This window comes from Microtus pennsylvanicus, chromosome 12 (genome assembly GCF_037038515.1).
Source record: "Microtus pennsylvanicus isolate mMicPen1 chromosome 12, mMicPen1.hap1, whole genome shotgun sequence".
In the NCBI taxonomy this organism is placed as follows: Eukaryota; Metazoa; Chordata; class Mammalia; order Rodentia; family Cricetidae; genus Microtus; species Microtus pennsylvanicus.
Window position 1 is genome coordinate 80,613,870 of NC_134590.1, and position 22,819 is coordinate 80,636,688.

General features: G+C 38.2%; 1 protein-coding gene across 2 annotated transcripts in view; it reads right to left on the reverse strand.

Annotated features, from left to right (window-relative positions):
- Ugp2 (UDP-glucose pyrophosphorylase 2) overlaps window positions 1-22,819 on the reverse strand; it is a 59,404-nt gene that overhangs the window by 29,647 nt on the left and 6,938 nt on the right. For both annotated transcript variants that reach the window (XM_075944446.1, XM_075944445.1), the window contains exons 2-3: window positions 6,364-6,491; window positions 5,442-5,549 (exon numbers count right to left, since the gene is read on the reverse strand). In XM_075944446.1, coding sequence (XP_075800561.1) covers window positions 5,442-5,549; window positions 6,364-6,477 — 222 coding nt within the window. In that variant the 5' untranslated portion in view covers window positions 6,478-6,491. The remainder of the gene's footprint in view (window positions 1-5,441; window positions 5,550-6,363; window positions 6,492-22,819) is intronic.

Genomic DNA, 22,819 nt, shown 5'->3' on the forward strand with positions numbered 1-22,819 from the left:
CATAAAGGTTCTTGCCCTTACAAATAAGCACTAACTAAGGAAACCAAGACTGTTGAACATGTAGACTTGTCTTTTCAAAAGGAGAAATATATAACCTGTTTTTCCACAAAGGTGGCTGGTGGTTAATAACCTGGTGATTAATGCTATCTGTAGGGCTAGGCCATCCTAAGCTCTTATAAGCAAGACCATTATCTGTTTGGCCAGGAATTTCCCAAACCTCCCCCCAACTAGGATCTATGTTGGCTAAGAACCCAAATTACCAAGACCACACTAGATCCTCCCCCACGGGTTCTTAAGATAACACATGTACCCTACCTCTAGAACCCACGTTAATGGAAATGACATGTACTTTGAGAAGAACTTCAATGTAATTATGCCTCCTTGTGTTACACCAGAACATTTTTCCAAATTGTACTGTACCTAAATATATATACGATAAACTGCATGGCGTCAGACTCTACAAATCTGAACCAACACCAGCTACGTTGTGTTAAACTGATTTCCTTCTGGCTTCACATTTGCAGAGACAACCCCCCCCACACACACACACAACTGGTGACCAATCTGGGACACAACCCCCAGAGAAGGTTAAAACAAAACCTTTTTCTTTAAATAGAAAAAGGAGATAGGATTTCTAGACCTCTCATCCAAGGGGTTGCAACCATAAATAAAAGAGTAGAAAATTAATAATAGTAATAATAATAAAAGACAGAGGAAAGACACTATTTTTCTGCTGGATGTACTTTGGCAGGGCTTGGCAGAGTGAGAGGAATGGACTCCGTAACCCCTCCAGCTTCCTGGCTTTCCAGCCATCACCCAGTCCTGAATCAGTCCTGAATGTTCAGGGCTCGCCCCTGTGCCACCTGACCTGAACTCAGAGCTCTCAGTGTCTGACACGACACCTGAGTTCCAAAGAATGGTAGACAGAACTAACCTGCTTCAGCAAGAGCTAGGTTTTTGTTGTTTATTTTTTGTTTATTCATTTTCCCCCACAGCAGGAATAACTCAATAATGATTGATCAATATGGTCCCTTCATGGGAGAAAAGATCAAAGCAAGAGCAACCTCTAGTACAGGAACAATTGCAACTGGGACATAAAGTCCTTTATGCTGATGCTGATCAAACTTCCTGAAGTGCTGATCATTTAGTATATGGATGACATTCTCCTCTCCTGCTCATCTTACCAATAAGTAAGCGAATGCTTAACTTCTATAATAAATAAACCGAAAGAGCGAAACTTAAATTTTTGGGCCAAGTCAATTGAACACATTCTTATCTTGCCAATCACTACTGAAGATTTGATTCCACTCTTTAAGTTGCTTTCTTGAGACCCTCATTTAAATTCTGTAAGAAATGTAACATGGGAAGCAGGGCAGGCTGTTAGCTTATTACATAATGCTGCTGGTAAAGTGGTAGCTCACAGAATGAGTCTCTTGCCTCCTTACCAATTACTTACCTTTCCTCTTTAGTGTTTACTGGAATTATATGTCAACAAGGTATTATAAAAATGTATGTATGTCATAATTCTCCACAATAAACTCTAACTTATTTTCAAGAAATTGAAGACTAATGGTGGGAAGGACATTTTTTTTTTCCGAGACAGGGTTTCTCTGTGGTTTTGGAGCCTGTCCTGGAACTAGCTCTTGTAGAGCAGGCTGGTCTCGAACTCACAGAGATCCGCCTGCCTCTGCCTCCCAAGTGCTGGGATTAAAGGCGTGTGCCACCACCACCTGGCAAAGGTTTGTTCTTCCTTCCTTCCTTCCTTTCTTTCTTTCTTTCTTTTTTTTTGAAGGACATGTTTTAAACAACCTACTGGTAAAGAGCCTATAGAAATCATTGTGCCACTAAATAAAATGTAGGTTATTTGTTCCACACTGAGAATAATTGACAGATTGCATTATACTGTTACTTTGGGTCTATAAATAATCATTATCCAAAAGGTCCCCTTTTATGATATTTTTAAAAATACCTATGGGTATTGTTTAAAATTACATTTAAAATTCTATAAAGATTGCTTTCAATGCTTCTACAGATGGCTCTTCAAAGGGACAAGGTTTGTTATGTTTTATATACAAATTCCACATGCTTCACCCCTGGTTGTACAGCTTAATAGTCGGAACTTGCTGTAACCAATCAGCTTTTATTAGATGTTTCTCGGCCACTGAATATTTTAAGTATTACAGTAACCTATACTCCCTCCATTTTAACTATTCAACTGTGCAATTATAGCAAGACAGGAGCTACAGACAAAAGGTATGTTTCTGTTTCAATGAAATGTTATTTACAAACTACAGGGAGACTCCAAACTATGCACAAAAACAGATGCAAGCCTGTAAGATGGCTCAGTGGGCAGAGGTGCTTGCACACAGGTCCACCTGGGTTCAACCTCCTGATCCCACAAGGTGGCAGGAGAGAGCAAGATACTCAAGTCCATACAGCTGTGCACATCTGCACTCACACGTATACACAATCACACACATAATCACACACAACTCTGAAGCTAGCTTGACATTAACAATGTCATTCTAACTAGTGGTTTTCCCATGGTAATTTCTATTTGGCCAGGAATTATATTTTGAAAAGAAAACTGTGTCTCTTATAATCTCTAAGGCCCAAGAATAATTTATTGGGGGACAGGAGGCAGGGAAGGCTGGGTCAAGAACCAGGTAAAAGAATATTAGTCCATTAACTATTTGCAAAGATTGGTAGCAAAACTAAACGAGACAAAGAAGTGCAGATAATTTTTGCTTCTGCCATCCAGATCCTCGACATCACAGCGCATGCAATTACAAGTGCATATCAAGACCTGGGATATTTTTAAATGAAAACTTATACTTTCATAGACACGAAGACAAAAGAACACAAAAGGCATCTCTTATGCAGAATGATTTTTTTTTCTCTTTGTTCTTTTTTTTTTTCACATTAACTGTGCATTTTCATTAACAATTATGGCCTCCTGAAAGGAGTTAGCAGAATGCTGTTGGAAAGTGAGTGGTAAAAATCCCAGGATAGATCTCATTTCTTCTCCATCCTCCAACCATCACTTTAAGAACTTGCACTGTATATCACAATCTTTCAAAAAATAGATTTCTCCACTAGCAAAGCAGATTCTTGAACCTTAAAATGCAGGAAAAAAAATACATGTGCTTTCTTTCCTATTCAAAAGGTTAAGTTCATCTAGGATATAAAGAATTAAATTTTAAAAAAAAATCACAACTTTAGAACTAAATCTGTCCCCAACTAGATAGCTGAGGTTCTCTTTTCTTTTGAAATTACTTTGTGGAATCTTTTTGATAAAGGTAGGGACCTGTAAAACAAAATGAATATAAGGAAATGTTCTCTACTTTTGGCACAGAGAGGAGAGGTAAAGATGAGTTCTCAGAACGTTGCTAAGTTTACCTTATGCTCAGGAACACGTGATCCTTGGCTCACTGTGCACATATGAGACTACAGGACAAGCTGTACACCACCAGCTGATCCTGTCACTTTGTAAACCTCAGGCCTGACCGTCAGTCCGAAGGTTAGACTGTAAAGGGCACTGCCCCAGTGAGCTTCTAGAGCTGGTTCAGCCTCCAGCATTAACCCACGGACAGGTGTTCTAAACCCTAGCATGACACTGGGTGCCACTGCAAGGACCAGGATCTGCACATGGGCTGCTGCACAAGGGCTAGTGCTCTGCCCAAGACTGACGTCAGGCTCTGCAGCGGGGCTCCCAAGTCTGCTGCTGGAGCCTGCCACAGAGTGGTCAGCCTAGGTTATTCAGTTAGGAATAATTCTAAAGCAAAAAGTCTAAGAATTTAAAGTGACTTAATCTATCATTATGTTAAAGACACTGTTGTCAAATACTTTTAAAAGCTGGATGAATCTATGTTTAATTCTTTAAAAAAAAAAATCATACCTATCCAGAAGAATTCTCTCATTTTCTTTGGGAAAGAAAATATTAATTCTGCTAACTAACAGCAAACAAATAAATAAATCATAATAATTAGTGCACCAAGTAAAACAAAGACCTAAATTAGGGATGCCCCACCACCACCACCCAAAAAACCTTGCTAGCTAATTATAATTGACATTATAGAGAAATTTTTTAAATTGACTTTATTATTGTGTATGTGTGCACATATGTGTGTGCATGTGTGTACATGAACCACTACACATGTGTAGAGGTCAGAGGACAACTCTCAGGGTCATTCTTTCTTTCCACTGTGGTTCCAGGAACTTAATTCAGATCTTCAGACTTGCACGGCAAGCACTGTTCCTCCTCCTAATGATTTACCCCGCCAATTCAGCAAGAGAAATTTTAACTGCAGTGTTAAAAATGAAGGAATAGAATCCAGATGGCTAATAGAGATTTTGTTTGTTTTGTTTTCTCTTTTTTAACAAACATGCAATCTATAAATTTTAAATTTTTAAGAACTCTTCCACATGTGGGAATGAGTATTATTTCTAAGAAGGAAATTATTTATGATGTGCTCATTAGAAAAAAAAATATATAAGGTTGACTCTGTTAGCTTTAATTGCCATAGCTGGTTATATCTACATGAGTGAATCCAAGTCCCAGCAAAACTCGGTAAACACAGGCACTGGGCTCAGACTTCAGTAAGTTTGCTCTGAATCTCATTTTAAAACTGTTAGAATAACTAAGATTACAAATGCATAAGTAAACAATACCATACATGGTAAAAAAAATTAAAAACAAAAAACCAAGCTCTACAAAATGCTTCAAGGTAGATTCTACTTTATCTATATTCTCTTAACAAAGCTTCACAACAGCCTGTGAAGTAGACAAAGCACCTGGTGTTAGTCTCATTTTACATAAAACAAAGTAGTAGAGCTCATATTTAAGTATCTAATACTACCCTTTACCCCTCCTCAGTAGGGCTTTCTGCTAGGGACCAATGACAGATGCAGGCATCAATCAGTACTGTGCCTCCGAGAACACAGAAGATTTTGACAGGTCAGCAAATAGTATACGCAGAAATCTAGAGGCAGGGAGTGAAGTGAAGGGAATGCTAGGCTGGTTGGCAAAGGCAGACAGGGTTACAGAGGCGGGTTGAAAGAATGGAGAGAGCTTTAAAATCTGGGTAAGTGCCTGCACGCTGCTGTAGGCAGAAAGAAATCTAATGGTCTGGAAGGGAGAACATGAATTCTTACAGTATGCTCTGTACTAAAGTAGACTGTAAACTAATGACAGGGATTTAAAATGGGAAGTGCTGTGGCGAGATCAGACTTTGAAAAGTCCTCTGCAAGGCACTAACTGGTCTAAAACAAAGAAAAATAGTTGAAGGCTACCCTCACAGCCCAGCATGAAGATCACACATCACAGACTGAAAGCGATGCATTTGCCGATATGGCTCTTTTAAGTCCTCACAACTCTCCTACAGAGTTACGACAACATCCCACGTTATCTTGAATTTTCTTACACTTTATCTAAAACTTACCGAATCTTCTGGAGGTCTCTGGATTTTACCCCAGTCTACAGAAGGTCCCTTTTCTTGCAAAAATCTATGATATAGCTTCCGAAATCCATCAAGATCTTTTTTAGTGTGCTGTGAAAATGGAAACAATTGTTATAAACAGCCAAACATTTAATACATAGTAAACAAGATGCAGACTATACTTTAAAAATACCTTTAAGTGAAATTCTTACACTATTAGAACATAAAGTAGGACCAATTTTTAAGGCCTGTTTGAAACAGAAGTAGGAAAACTAAAAGGAATTCTATTTAAAGGATTCTTTAACATAAAAGCTAAACTTCTCCCTACACCCAGCCAGTCAGTTATCATGTAAGTAGACAGTACTTGGTTCCTATGAATTTCAACATGTTTCCTATTACATACCACTATTTTTTTCTACCTCTGAGTACAAATAAATTACACCAAAAGAACAAAAAAGGAATAAAACATAACTAACCTCAAAACATTAAAAAAAATGAAGTACAAACTGAAATTGAAAGATAAAAGATAATGTAAAGAAAAGTAAAGCTTCTCAGTCCTGGAGAACTCCTATGATAGCTGTCCCAGGAGCACAGTTCTGATAGGCTGGCTTTGGGAAACGGGCATGAAGAGTCCATGGTGACAGAGGAATTCCTCACAGATCCTACTAATCACAGTAGCCACTTCTCTACCCAATAATATTAAAACACAAAGTATAATTCTGTCCATACGCTTTGGTGACTTAGGAATTTCCTCAGCTTAAAAAAGAAAAGTAGTTTTACTGTTCAGCAAATGTTAAAGGTCCTTGGCTGTTTAACAAGGCTAACTTTCTGGTGTTATATCCCAAGCTTATTTCAGGCTGGAAAACCAACACTGGCATCAACTGAGTATGTGGACACACAAATCAAAAGACACTCAAGTCCTTACCTCAAACTCATGTGAGGTTGCTGTTGTGAGTATTTTTTCTAATTCTTTCTTCACAGATAATTCTAGTTCTTGGAGAATGACTTCTTGGAACTGAGAAGCACCATCTTGAGACATCGCTTTGCTAAGGTCTTAAATTAAAAAAAAAAGCCACTGATTAAAATCAGCCAGCAACAAGGAGACTTATGAATTGTGTTATTTCTAGATTAGTTAAGTTGAAGACTCGCTGGCCTTTGCTTTTTAACAAAATGGACGTATGCTAAACAAAGTGCAGTGACTGTTCTTGGCTGTCAACCCGACAACATCTGGCTTAACTAAAACCCAAATGGCTGGGGTACACTTGTGAGAGATTTTACTTAATTAAATCATCTGAAATGGGAAGACTCAATTATGATCTGTAGTTTCTGAGGTGGGAAGATCCGCCTTCAATCTGAACCACGCCTTCTGCTTACTGCCTAAAAGACATGGAAGAAGAAAGCTGTTGCTCTTTGCTTGTTTGCCATCACGCTTACTGGCAAATTCATTCTTTCACAGGCATTAGAACCTATTCCTTTGGGATTCTAGAGTATACTGAAGACCAGCTGAGAGTCATCCACTCCCACAGACTAAAAACAATGACAGGATTCTCAAACTCAACATGGGATACAGCCATGTTGAACTAGCTGGATCACAGCCTGTAAGCCATTCTAATACACACACACACACACACACACACACACACACACACACACACACACACACATATGTATGTATATATAATACATTTGAGTTATATATTGCATAAGACATAAACATCACATATATTATACAGTATATAGCATATATAATATAGAATTAAGGGACAATATATAATTTGCATGTTATATATTATAGGTAAATATATAGCTTTATTATATAATTAAATACATATAGCATTCATTCAATATATATTCACTCTATCAGTTCTGTTCCTATAGAGAACACAAATACAGAAAGATGCCTATAAAAGACTTATCAGTGAGTAAGTGGTAAAAAGATTATCAGTAAAAAAAATTACTATACTCTTAAAAAATTAGTCAAGGGGAAGGTTTTTAAAACTTTTTAAAAGACACATAAAAATCTACTATTTTATAAACTAAAAATAAATAAATGAATGATTTCTTTAGAGCATGGAATTTCCAGATGTCATAAAGGGTTTTTTTTTAATTAATTTATTTATTTATTAAGGATTTCTGCCTCCTCCCTGCCACCGCCTCCCATTTCCCTCCCCCTCCCCCATCAAGTCCCTCTCCCTCATCAGCTCAAAGAGCAATCAGGGTTCCCTGACCTGTGGGAAGTACAAGGACCGCCCACCTCCATCCGGGTTTAGTAAGGTGAGCATCTTAACTGCCTAGGCTCTCCCAAAGCCAGTACGTGCAGTAGGATCAAAAACCCATTGCCATTGTTCTTGAGTTCTCAGTAGTCCTCATTGTCCGCTATGTTCAGCAAGTCTGGTTTTATCCCAGGCCAGCTGGCCTTGGTGAGTTCCCAATAGAACATCCCCATTGTCTCAGTGTGTGGGTGCACCCCTCGCGGTCCTGAGTTCCTTGCTCGAGCTCCCTCTCCTTCTGTTCCTGATTTCGACCTTGAGATTTCTGTCCGGTGCTCCAATGTGGGTCTCTGTCTCTGTCTCCTTTCATCGCCTGATGAAGGTTAATATTCAGGAGGATGCCTATATGTTTGTCTTTGGATTCACCTTCTTATTTAGCTTCTCTAGGATCGCGAATTATAAGCTCAATGTCCTTTATTTATGGCTAGAAACCAAATATGAGTGAGTACATCCCATGTTCCTCTTTTTGGGTCTGGCTTACCTCACTCAGGATAGTGTTTTCTATTTCCATCCATTTGTATGCAAAATTCAAGAAGTCCTTGTTTTTTACTGCTGAGTAATACTCTAATATGTATATATTCCATACTTTCTTCATCCATTCTTCCATTGAAGGGCATCTAGGTTGTTTCCAGGTTCTGGCTATTACAAACAATGCTGCTATGAACATAGTTGAGCATATACTTTTGTTGTATGATAAGGCCTCTCTTGGGTATATTCCCAAGAGTGGTATTGCTGGGTCCAGGGGTAGGTTGATTCCGAATTTCCTGAGAAACCGCCACACTGCTTTCCAGAGTGGTTGCACAAGTTTGCATTCACACCAGCAATGGATGAGTGTACCCCTTTCTCCACAACCTCTCCAGCAAAGGCTATCATTGGTGTTTTTTATTTAGCCATTCTGACAGGTGTAAGATGGTATCTTAAAGTTGTCTTGATTTGCATTTCCCTGATAGCTAAGGAAGTTGAGCATGACCTTAAGTGTCTTTTGGCCATTTGAAATTCTTCTGTTGAGAGTTCTCTGTTCAGCTCAGTGCCCCATTTTATAATTGGGTTGATTAGCCTTTTGCGGTCTAGTATCAGGCGCAGAGCATCTTCCTATAAGTTGCTGGCCAAAGAGGTCTAAGCCCCCCAACCCCACCCAAGGAATACAGGCTACTGTCATTGTTCTTGATTGCTCCTCTCCCTCCCCCGCCCCAGAACTAGATGGTAAGACACTGTTGCTGAAGATACCACATAAGATTATTTATTACAGGACACCCAGAAATGAAGATAGAACTGATCTGAAAACTCTCTACCTATTGGGCAGTGTCCATGGTGCCAGAAGGTGTTATGCAGGCTGCTGGGGGAAATACATTAATAGTCTCACTCAGCAAGATAATGCGCACCACTAACTCATCAAGTAAGATGTATCCACTGGGACAACAGTGGTCTATAATCAACTGCTTTGTGATTGCATTTGAGGTCTGCCTCCAAGGGAGGGAGTACACACCTGACAGTGTAAACCTGGTCAGAAGCCTGGCCCCAACAAGAAAACACTAACTTTGTTTCCCTGTGTGAACATATTGTCAAACTGGCTTCTCAATAATTATGTTTATACTCACAGACACATGTAAGTCTCAGCCCTAGAAAATACAGCTCCTTTTTGTGGAAGATGATGGTTAGTGAAAAAAAAAAAAAGAAAAGAAAAGAAAAGAAAGAAAAAAACCTCTATCTAATTAAGGAGCTGGGACTAAGTGACTGATGTGCCCTCAGCACTAAATGAGATTCACATTCACACTTCCCCTCCCAAGGCCTACAGAACATCACAAAAGAGAGGGTGGAAAGAACTGAAGAGCCAGAGGATGGAGAGTGTCATGAAATGCTGCTATCTGGTATAGTATTACTGCTGCAACCATGAACACACACACATGCACAAGACCGGGCCCTCTAACTTCCTACCATGGACAGGGAGATGCCTGCTCTGAGAACCTAGTGACTATTAATGGTTACTGGGGGAGGGTAAGTCATTTCTCTAATACAACCACTGGGGAACTAGGTGGGAAAAAGGGGTTCTGAGGGAAATAGGGGAATACCAGAGGGTAATGGGGACTAAATATAATCACAATACATTGTATAAATGCATGAAATCATAAAAAAATTGGGGAGGAACTGGAGAGATGGCTCAATGACTAAAAACACTTACTGCTCATAAAGATGATCTGAGTTCAGTTCCCAACTCCCACATGGCAACTGCAACTGTTAACTCCAGTTCCAGGGGACCTGACACCCTCTTCTGACCTCTGCAAGCACCAGGCACACACAAGATGCACTTACACACATGCAAGTAAAACATTCATTCTTATAAGTTTAACCGCAATCGTCATTTCACAGGAGTTTAGTTGAAATTGTCACATATCATAGAAGATACAAATTTTATATGATTAACATACAGAGTTTAAGTCAGAGCAACATGATTATGCCAACTGATGCCCCCAGCAAGGGAAAGAGCCAGTAAAGTCACATGGGCATCTTGTTCAGCAAGAGCTATCTTTTGTAGCCTGTTCTTAGGGGTGTGACTCCCTTGGATTATTTAAAATAAAACTACACTGATAGTTATACATTGAGGATATGGTGAAATACAAAAGAATAACGTCAATAAAGAATCCAATTGTGAAATAGATTAAAAGGAAAACAGTATGAACACTGAGTAACAACAGAGTAAAAAGAAAAATAATGAAGAAAACTAAAATATGGAGTAAAGTTACAACTATTTATGATAGACTTACAAAAATATACCTAAAAGATTCATAAAAATAGAAGTTATCTTTGTGTTACAGCTAAAGTCAACGCTACCTGGCATGCTAGTAGCCCATACACAGGATTTAATGGGAAGGTCTATATAAGACCTGAACTACTGTCTCTTTTAATGTCTAGTTTTGTATTATTACCACTATTTTTTTTTGTTTCTACTTTTCCGTTGGGTATTTGTAAGCAAATGTAAATAGCCCCAAATTAACTTTTTCTTTTTCTACTGTTAAGACCACACAAGGATGAGGTCCACAGGGGTAACTTGGAACTTGGGAGGAGCCCTGGGCTCCTTTAATTTTCTTTATCTATGTTATTAGCTGCTATGGGTAAAGGTCTTGCTGACTGTGTGCTTTCTCTGGGAAGCACTGGACAAAGTTTCCTGTGTTGGCCTTCCTGTTCATAGAATGTAAACTGGATCAACAGAACAGATGGGTCACCAGAGCTGTAGGTCAGAGTGTCCATCATTCCATGGAACGCAGCTGCACGGGGGCAGGGGTTAAAATTCTGCCTGCCCCTTTAGTCTCTCTGTTTAGCATCAGTTTACAAGGACGCTTACTAAACAACACCCATAGGTCACTTACCAAGTGCTGAAAACAAACCTGGCTTTAAAATTTAGTTGTTACTTAGCAAAAACATAGTTTTCAAGTAAACCAGATTTAAGACTCTATTTATTTTCTCCCAAGACAGGGTTTCTCTGTGTAACAGTCCTGGCTGTCCCGGAACTTGATTTGTAGACCAGCCTGCCCTTGAACTCACTGAAATCCTCCTACCTCTGCCTCTCAAGTGCTGGGATTAAAACGTGTGCCACCACTGCCTGGCTAAGTCTCAATTTTTTAATTAGAAGCCTAGCATGATTAGTATAAACTATTAAATTTATTTTGAAAAAATAAATATATACATGATTTTAAATTTTTTCAAAAAAAATATATAAAACTTAAAGCTGAAAGCAGGTCAGTGGTGGCAAATGCCTTTAATTTCAGTACTTGGAGGCAGAGTCAAGTGTACCTCTGTGAGTTCGAGAATAGCCAAGGCTACAAGGAGAAACTTTGTCTCAGAACAACAACAACAAACAAACAAAGAGAAAGAAAGAAAACAACCTGAAAGAAAAGTGCTGAGTAATTTTCTCAATTTTAATTGAGGAATAACAGAGCCTTGAAGGTAACTGTCCAGACGAGGGCAACTGTCCATGAGGAGAAGTTAAACCTGGTACAGAAGCCTCATGCCCTAAAAGCTACTTTACTTTCCAGTAGTCTTTAGACTATTTACAGGACCAGAGCTGAGAGAGGGGACCAACCAAGTAACATTTCAACCCAGACAGTGTATCTGTCTTTTTGTTTTAAAATTTTACCTTATTAATTAAAATGAATATGGGCTAAGTTGACAGTTTTAATTAACATGACCACTTAATTATAAGCCAGTCTGGTATTATGTAAACATTATAAAATCACAGCACACGTAGACACACATATGCCCTAATAATCAGATATAGTTTTACAAACACCAAAGGTTTTTCATCATACTGCTGATCATATCATCTTTTATATCCATCCTTAATCTAAATCTGTACTTTTAAAGATATTACTCTTAATATAAATAAGGCATATATGTTTTTATTTCAAAGACATGAAGCCTAGCCTGATAAAGTCTTAAGTAGACTGAGCAGGAACCAACAGATTGGTTTCTGTACAGTTCTTTCTTCTTTCTTTAAAACTTAAATAAGAAACTTGAAAAGCCTGTTTTTGAAAGATGAGTCACAAGTAGATAGGCAATGGCTTTTGTCTTTTAATGTTATGTTAAAATTTACCTTAAAATATGATTTAGTTATTAAAATAAAAACATAGCCATTTTATCATACACAATGAGAATGAGTAAGCTTATCTAGGTATTTTGAAAACTATTGTTTGCTGGTATTATTTAAATGGCCTCAAGTATTTTACTCAATTACTGTGGGAAATTTTGAGGGTGGACTGAGTTTTATGTTGTCTTCACATAAAATGACATACAATTACGTGAAAACAAAGATAAAGACATACGGCAAAACATTAACAAACATAGAAGTTTCTGTCTCTGTCTTTAGAGTGAACAAATTTGACTTGGGAAATCTGTAAACGTGTCGCTTGTCACTCTGTCTTCAGTACCTTTAACCCTGAAAGGTCACGTGAGAGTGTGATTTCCAGCTCTGTCCTTTCACACTGAGAAGGCAGGGCTCAACAGCTGAGTCTTTGGAGCCTGAGGCTCTGTGTTATCCAAAGTTCTTAGGCTACTATAGTTATTTGGTTACATTTTAGGGATAATCTCTGGGCACTAAAAAAAGCAGTAAACCTAGAGTAAGGAAAAACTTTCCCCATTTGGGAAGGTAACAGGAAGGCCTGTTAGGACACAAGGAGAAAAATTAGGCTTTTTGGAAGTCCCCAAAAAACAAACAGAACCAAGTCAGAAAACGGACTTAAAATGTGTCCTACGTGTACCAGTTGATGGTGATGTCTGGGGGCTCCCAATAAAGCTTTCTAGTTTTCCTTGTGTTGTTAAGGGTCTTTGGTTGAAAAGGGAGAATGAATTTTAATTGCCCTAATAATTGAACATTGTTTCTAGGGGAGGGCTATAAGCAGAAGAATGGATAGATTGCAGGAAACTTTACTTCTAGAGTGTCCTATTGAGTTTAGTTTTCTTTCCATAACCTCCAATCTTGTTAGAGAGTGGTAGAGGCTGGTGCACTGGGCACATTAGAGAACCTCCTTTGATTTCTAGAAAATAGGTGTAGCTGTAGGATGGTATTTGCGGGTAATCTTTTATACTTCAGCCAAAATTTTCCTTCACCAAGTTTGTATTGGGGCCAGACAGTATATAGTAAATATTCATCTTTTTTAAAAATTAATGTTTTTTAATCTTTAATGTTGAATCATGGCACGTGTAATCCAAGAGATACGAAGTAGAGACAAGTACTGAGAAACATTCCTCTCCTCCATTCTCAGAGACCAGATCATCAGCGTATCCTCCCTCCAGTCTCCTGCCATCTATCCCAAAATGTTCAGAAACACTGGTTTGTATTCCAAAGTTTTGAGTTGTAATCATACTCAGCTGGGGTTGTACCTAACGGCCACACTGTGGCTTTCTATCAGGATAAAGTCACAAAAATATTGAAATGTTATTCCCTATTATGAGTATTTTTTAGCCATTTAAGGCAACTCAGGCCTCTTTCCTAAAAATCTGGGGGGTGGGGAGACTGAAGAAAGAGAAAGAAGAGAAGAGGGGAAAGACAGACAGACAAGACAGACGACAGACAAATACTGCGGTCAGAGAAGAGAGGTGCTTATATGAATAGTTTTGGCTTTTTTTGTTTCTATTCCTATGTGGGTGGGTGTAGGTCAGTGGTATAGTGTGTGCCTAGTATGTCTGAAGACCTGGGTTCAATCCTAAGTCTAAAACAAACAAATCCACCCACCCCACAAATTTTGCTGGAGATGGTGGTGTATTCCTTTAAGCCCGGCACTTAGGAGGCAGAAACAGATGGACCTGTGAGTTCAAGGCCAGGCTACTCTACTAGTAAAACTGTCTCAATTACCCTTTCTGTCCCCAAATTGCAGTTCAACTTAAAAATATAAATAGGCTTGGTGGGCCTTTGGAGCTAATCTTCAAAGGAAATCTTTTTACTTGAGGAATTAAACCCATGCTAGATAGGACTGTCTTTAGTAAATGAACAGGAAAAAGTTCAAAGCAGTTTTGGTTTGATGAACCAGAAAAACAAATAGATCATAGTGGCAAAAAACTGGGGAACAAATTAACTCTTTTGTTTTGTTGTTGTTTTGGTTTTGGTTTTTTAAGGCTTGGCATAAATTTTCTCCAAGAAAACACTTGAGAATCAAATTAACAAGGAGAAAGGACTGGGAACCTAGATCCTGAGTTACTTTAGCTAGCAGAGATTAAGTTTCCAGACAAAGGGTCAGAACCCACACCTTGCCTGAAAATCAGCAATAGTACACACTGCTCAGTTCTAAAGTTACTTTTGTTGGTGAAAACTAAAGCCCAGAAAATTTCTTGGGAATAAGGGTAGCATGTTCTCACAATCCCGGAGATAACTTTAGTCAGACAGGACTAAGTTTCTTGCCCGACAGGGTGTTCTTGTTTCATTTCTGCTGCTTTGATAAATCAGCTTGGCAAAAAGCAACCTCCAGGGGAGAAAGGGTTTATGTTAGTTTACAATTCCAGATTACAGTTCATTATTGCTGAGAAATCAAGGAGAAAAAACTTAAAGCAGCGGGTAATATGCACCCACAATCAAAAGCAAAGAGAAATAAGAAAATCTACCAAATTCAATTCTCACAACAGTTGACAAATAATTTAGAAGACTCTTAATACGAAGGAACAAAAAGGCATGTATTAAAAAAAAAAACCAAAAAAAAAAAAAACAGAAACTGTTTTGTTCTGTTCCACAAATCAGTTTGAACAGATCCTGAAATAAATATACAATAATTTTTTAAACAAAAAGAATTATCAGACTTAGAAGTTATTTATAGACTGCCATTTTCCCCTGAAATTAAATATGACAGTCACATCCCTAAAAAACAGTGAATGGAACATTTAACTTATGCTCTGGACAAATGCCAACTTGAGCTAAAGCTAAGTGTAAATGTGAAGCTCAAATATAACGAAGGGGCTACTTGAGATTTAGCTAAATGGAGGAAATTAAAACAACTTCAAAGGTTCCCTCTCTAGAAGAGACGACCAATTAACTTATAAGGCTTACAGTGAAAATAAGAAGAACAGATCATGTCAGTATCCTCCCTATTAAGCCAAGTAAAGGCTGGTTGAAAGATGTTACTAGATTTCTACCAACTTTAGTAGGTCCAACCTGCAGACATATCCTCAAAGAATATCAAACACAGATTCAAATTTGAGTTAAAGAGCACTCCTTTGTTAAGTACCAGATGCTCAGAGGGAATGATCTGTATTCTTTCTAACCTAGTTTCAATATAATCAGCTTCTACAAGGTAAGACCATGGTAACAAGCACATTACCCTCTTCTACCCCATCTGCTAGAGTTTCACTCCCCTGACAATGTGCTACTACTATAAAATTATATTTTTAATGATTAAAAAATAAGGATGGCTTTATGAAGTAAAGGATATACAGAATAGCTGGATATGGTGTCACACACCTGAAACCCAAATACTCAAAAGGCTAGGCAGGAAGAGTACAAGTTTGAAAACAGCTTGAATTTCATAGTGAGATCTTATTTAAAAATTAAAAGGATGGAAGGATGGTTGGTTCAGCAAGAGCAGTGATCTTTTATGCTTCACTGTAGACCATAAGGCACAGAGCTAAAACCCGTTTTTCTTTCCAGTTATTTATTCATCCCAAATTTTTAAAGGAAGGTCTGGAATTTCTGGAAGGTAAGGAACAGACTGCAGAATTTTTCTAGGACTTAACATTACCAAGTTACACTTCTAGCAATGACAACGTGTTTCTAAGGGAAGGTCAATGAAAGAATCCCTGGAATAATGCAAGATTCCCAACCTCATAAAGATGATTTCTTCTCTTCCCACTTCCTACCAAAGAGAATTGATCCTCTACTACTTCAGATAGAAAGTAAATTAGCAATCAAACATTTCATTACCACGCTCCTAAACCAAAATATTTTTAAAGATGAGCGAATGAGAGAACAATGAATCTACTCTTCTACTCTCCTCACTTTCTGGAGGAATCTGAGGTTGAAATAGTTTGATGCCTTCCGCAAGGTCACAGTGCAGGCAGATGCTGGGGCCTACAAAGCAAGGGTTTTTTGTTTTGCTTTTCTGTCCTGAGCTCCATCCCACTACAGTAAATCAATACATCCTATTCATTTTCCTCTAGTCAGGCTTTCTTTAAATTTTAGAATAAAAATTCTTAACTATCACCCTCCTCCAAAGTCTACATATCTAACCAACAGAATTGTTCCTCATCACACAAAACTGGGCGTACTAGAACTTACTAGAATTATTTGGCTGGTTTCATTATACTTTTAGTAAATGTCATACAGTCCAAGCAGTAATTGTTTTTCTCAGCCCCACTTCCTACTATAATCTAGTTCTTCCTTATTCACAAGAACTAAAATGTCAACATTATGAACTTTCCACTCTCCAGGTGCAGAAGGCAGGGGTGTGTGTGTGGAATATTCCTTTACACTGTGTGAATGTACGTTGTTGTGATTGGTTTAAGAAAGAAGATGACTGGCCAAAAGCTGGGCAGGAAGAGATTGTGTGTGAGACCCAGACTAGGAGGATGCTGGGAATAAGGGTGAAGTCTCAGGAGTCACAAGTGAGATGCAGAGGAAACAGGAGATAAACATGCCATGTTGAAACAAGGTACCACTATGTGGCAGAAGACAGATAAGAAATATGGGTTAAGTTGTAAGAGTTAGTTAGTGAAAAGTACAAGCTATCAGCCAAGCATTTATAATTAATATTAAGTCTCTGTGTCCATTATTTGGGAACTAGTGGGTGGAAAAAAGTCTGCCTAAAAATGGCGTTCCAGTGTAGTGCACAAACATCCACTAAGACATGAGAAAGCTTTAAAAAGGTTCTAAATACACACACACACACACACACACACACACACACACACGGAGCCACACACGGCTTCCTAGTCTCATGTCTCATGCTGCCAAGAGATGCATCTCTTGGCAGCTGCCAGCATGACATATTTCTGCAGTCTCTCACATGGGCTGTGGTACACAAAGACGTCTCTCAGTTGTTTCCTGACATGTGGGCTCTGCTGGTGCGCTGCACGGTGGGTTTGGGGTTTTGCTCATGCAGACAAAAAGGGTTACAGATGCTCAGTAAGACAGATCCAGATGGAAATAAATCTCTAAATGGGTAACAGTGTATTCAAAAATGTACAAAGGCTTAGGAGAGAAAAGAAAACAGGGTATAAGCAGTCATAAAATTACATAGTTTTAGAATCATGGTAAAGTATTTAATAAGGGAATAAAGTAATATAGAAGAAAAAAGTCATGTAACGATGGAAAATACGCAAAAGAAAGTCTGGATCCTGTATGTTATGTTGTCTTTAAATTTTTTGACTGCTAATGAACCAGTGATAACTGCTAAGAAACAGTGGATAATGGAAACTTCTAAGTTAAACGAACCTATATATTTTTAAAATTTTTTTACTTCAAAATGGAAGCAAAAAGGTATGTTACTTTGGGGAAGAGGTTATACTTTTATTTCCACAGGAGATGAGAGGCTATGGATTCGTTTCAGGTTGATATGGATCAGGTTTGATAGGGGAAGACCCCCTGAAGATCCTGACTACAAACATAAAGAAATAAACCTAGAAGAACTACAAGACACATGATGTATATTTTATCTGTTCAAATACAAAACAAAAATATCTTTGGTTGACTTGTGTACAATGCAGCCTATTTTTGTATTAATGTAGATATGCAGGTTACCTTTGAAAGCCTATGCATTTTTCAGAGTCAGGGGACCAGATGCCAATAAAAATGGATGGCTCAGGTGATCCAGCATCCAGAACAGCTTCTAGGATACTGGCTGAGATGATCCAGCCTCACAGAATACTTCAGCCAAGAATTAACAATATCCTGATTTTCTAAAGATTCCTCCAAAGACGTCAGTGCCCCCAGGCAACAGGTAGCAGTCTAGAAAAAAACAACACCCACATTCCCAAAAGATGGGTTATGGATGTTTCTTATCATTTAAGGGCGGTTAGTTACAAGCCGTTATTGGTCATAGTCAGGAAAAAAGGTACACAAAAGGTTAAATTCAAAGATCTCTTTCTAAAAGAAAAAATGGGGATGTGATATAGAAATTATAGAAAAAAGAATAGATTCTTGAATCTACTTTAATCCAAAAAAAACTATTAGTCTCAAAGTATTTTACAATGGTATGGATTTTGGTTTAGTAATACAAATTTAAAGTTAATTTTGTTGTACTGTAATGTATGTTTCTACTCTTGTTTGGAGTATTGTTTTTATGTAACTCAAAAATGCAATGTATAATTAAATACACATTAATAGTCATCCTGATAGTCATGTTAAGTGTGTTTTTAAGATCATAAACATATATTTAGATTGTCTTCAAACACTTCAAAGTTCTACAAAATATGGAATTTAAAATGTTTTAATAACATAAGCTTTTTCTTGACAGTGAGACACATCTGCTACCAGCAGCACCAATTTACTTCAGAGATGATGGGCATCAAAGAACCTCCATACGAAGTTTATTTTCTTTATGGCAAAAGTTAGCCATCTGAGCAAAGAAACTGCCCTTGCCTCAACTGCTGTCCAAACTGGACCAGCAGGATGCAAAAGAAAATGACTGATAAACTTAGCTAAGACAAGGTATGGCAGTTCCTTTAGAAATCTCCGCTTCTCAGAATGTCTGCCGGATATTCTACGCCTGTAGGTCAAAGGTAGATGACTCACTGTTACAAAAGACCTGAGGATGACTGTCCAGGCAACCAGATGTCCTTGTTGTTAGGTAACACTTCACACTTCTGGAGTCTCTGATGGAGTTAAAGACTAAATAATTAGACTGAAAGTTTTCCTCGGTTAAAAAGGTAAATTGGGTATAAAACTTTAGACTCACAAAGATAAGATAAATACTATTTTCTCTGTAATTCTTACTTAGTAATTGTTTTTGTTATATATAATTTTACTATGCTAAAGTTAAATAATTGGACAGAAAGGGAGAAATGTAAAACATTCCTTTACACCATATGAATATATGTTGCTGTGATTGGTTTAAGAAAGAAGATAACTGGCCAAAAGCTGGGCAGGAAAAAGATTATGTGAGAGACCCAGACTAGCAGGATACTGGGAAGAAGAAAGGTAGAGTCTTGGGAGTCACAACACGCTGTGTTGAAAGAAGGAACTGCCACGTGGCAGAGGGTAGATAAGAAATATGGGTTAATTTATGTTGTAAGAGCTAGTCAGTAATAAGCATAAGCTATTAGCCAAGCATTTATAATTAATATTACATCTCTGTGTTGGTTATTTGGGAACTAGCAGGTAGGGTGGGGATGACATAATGGGACATGCAGAAACCCAGCAGAAAGCATGAGCAAAAAAGGTGAAGATCCCCCAGTCTACCTCACCACTCATTTATTTAGTCTCCCATCTCATTAGTCTTCCTTGGAAGTCCACAGATACTGATAGCCCACAGTCTTTTTGTTTTCTTGGACAGGATCTCTACATAGCTATGGCTGTACTAGAACTCACTATGTAGAATAGGCTGGCCTCGAACTCAGAAACCTACCCACCTGTGCCTCCCAAGTATTCAAATTAAACAACAAAAATAAAATTCCAAGAAGGTAATCACAACTGGAAAAAATAATGCATTCATTGTTTTCACACTGAAATATATACTGATTACGTACACCAATTCAAGCTAACCAGGTTCTCCTGTCCTTCAAATTCTTTGGGCTCCACTACTCAGAAGTATCTGACATCCTGACTTACCTTTGTGTCATGTCTCAGTTTCCACAACTGGCTCCCCCTTTCTCCTACTGAGTTCCCTAAAGACTGTCTCCAAACCATTTTTTTCCTCTTTATGTAGTTCCTCACCAATCTCACTAATAGTAACAAATAGTTTCCATAAGAGGTCACATGCAGGCCGGGCAGTGGTGGCGCACGCCTTTAATCCCAGCACTCGGAGGCAGAGGCAGGCGGAGCTCTGTGAGTTCGAGGCCAGCCTGGACTACAAGAGCTAGTTCCAGGACAGGAACCAAAAGCTACGGAGAAACCTTGTCTCGAAAAATCAAAAAAAAAAAAAAAAGAGGTCACAAGCAGATGTTAGATGTCAGAAGACAATTTACAGAACATGGTTCTCTCCTTCTACTATACAGGTCCTCAAGCTCGGTGTCAAGCACCTTACCAAGCCATTGTCTCCTAGGCTCTTCTTATTGTTATGTCTCAAATATGTACCTCTCATCCAAATCACCAACTCTAGACTTGTCTTCTCTAACATTTCTAGATCTTTTATACCTCAATACTCAAATTACCTCAACTCACCTTTTTTTTTTTTGTCTAAAACTGAAATCATCAAGACTACACTTCCTGCCATTAAATCATCCAGACCAAAGCAGAAGTCACAAAGTTGGCTCCTCCGTCTGTTGCCTTCACACTACCATCAATCCAGTAACAAAACTACTTATTTGGATCACTACAATTCCATTCTCTATTTTCAATACTTCCTTAGTTTACCCTAGCATTTTCACTCTTCTGTTCAGGGGGACAATGACCTTCTAACCAGCCTGCCTACCACTCTACTCTTGTGATGCCAAGAGGTATGAACTGATTCCCTTCGCTGTACTGTCTTCCTTATTGGGTGGAATATTCCATGTCTACTGAAGTAAATACAAATTTATGATCCAGGAATTTCTTTTCTCTTACAATGTAAAGGAGATGTTTATTTATTTTATCTTTGTGTATGAGTGTCTTGACTGCATGTGTGTGTACAATGTACATGACTGGTGACTGCAGAGACCAGAAGAATGCTTCACAGTCCATGAGACGGGGTTGTAGATGGTTCTAAGCCATGTGAGTGCTGGGAACTAAGCATGGGTCCTTGAAGGAGCAACAAGTGCTCTTAACTCTCCGAGGTATATCTTTTTTTTTTAAATATTTATTTATTTATGATGTATACAATATTCTGTCTGTGTGTATGTCTGGAGGCCAGAAGAGGGCGCCAGACATCATTACAGATGGTTGTGAGCCACCATGTGGTTGCCGGGAATTGAACTCAGGACCTTTGGAAGAGCAGGCAATGCTCTTAACCACTGAGCTATCTCTCCAGCCCGAGGTATATCTTAAACCCAGACTGAGGTACTTTTTTGAATGGTCATAGCTAGTAAAAGTCACAAAGGTTGTGATTACCTACTCTGTGACTTCTAGATGAGTCCATCTAAAACTTTAATTTGCATATAAATAACCCGGAGAGCTAGTTAAAACACTGGTTCCTGGGCAAGCTCCCAGGCATGCTGACTCAACAGTTTGGCAGTAGGGAGCATATGCATTTCTAATGAGCAAACACTGCCAGTAATGCTCTGATAACATTTCATTTCTTTTGATGCTTATTGCAGTCCTGCTTCTAGTTCTTCTTGTCACCTCTTCTACACCTCAAGGGCATGTTTCTAAGATGGCACCAGACCCAGATTGGCCTAATTTCTTACAGATGATTAGTTTAAACATGAAATATTAATGTAATTTTGACTAGTGACACAATTGAATAAGTTGACAAAGGATTGTATAGAAATGTGTTCCTCGTTCAGAAAGCAGGAGAGAGAAAGAGAGAGGGGTTGAGAAAAGACCCATATGAATGTTTAATAACTGCCTGGGGTGAGACCCGTCAGAGATCTCTCCTAGGGCTTTGTTCCTCTTGGCAAGTGCTCTATTCTTGGGTGGCATTCCCAGCCAATAAATGACAAAAACACTACTATGAGAATACTTAGGAGTTCTGCTAATCATGCATTGTTCTCTTTATACAAAAACTGGTAAAATACATAAACTAAACTTCTCATTAAAATTAACCTTGTTTTCATATAATTGAGTCCACTTCTTTTGGTAGTACTAGTGACAGAATCCAGTGTTTCTTACATACTAAGCAACTGTTAACACTACAGAATGAACAACATCTCCAATCTAGAATAGTTCTTAAAATCTCAAAGAATAAACTATCACGTGTGGAAAACACTCAAAGTACCTTTGTTAAATAGAATCATTTCATTTTTAGAGTTAGTAGCTGAGAAGAAAGCCACACCAAGGGGAAGCAGTGTAACATAGTCATCAAGAGCCAAAAATTATCTGGCAGCCCTGTCCTATATATTGATATGTACACTTAGATGCACTTTTAAGCCAGGAAGAACCTTAACCCACCCCTTACCTCAAAGATAAAGAAATGAGCCCAGAGAAGATATTTCCCTAATGGTACCCACGTCCTGTTGTCTGGCAACCTGTCTGCTTCTCTTTTTAACTCATACATTTACAGTACATTTACATGGTCTATTAATTCAGGCCCACGGCACCAAATCAATATGAAATCCAGAAACCCAACTGTCTATCATATAATGAAATCAGGTGATAATAAATCTAAACATTCAAACATTCTCTTACTGCATCCTATGCTCCTCTACTTTTCCTTATTATTTGTTTCCTGAGCAATGGGAAAAAAATTAGGCAATCTATAGTTTATTACCAAGAATAATCAGTTGTATGAATTGGCCTAAAACAGTGTGACTGTTTTTCTTTATGGATGAAGCTTTATAATTCTAAGCAAAAATATAACATGAATAAAATATTGTATCAGCTTTTGCCAAGACAGCTTTTCAGGT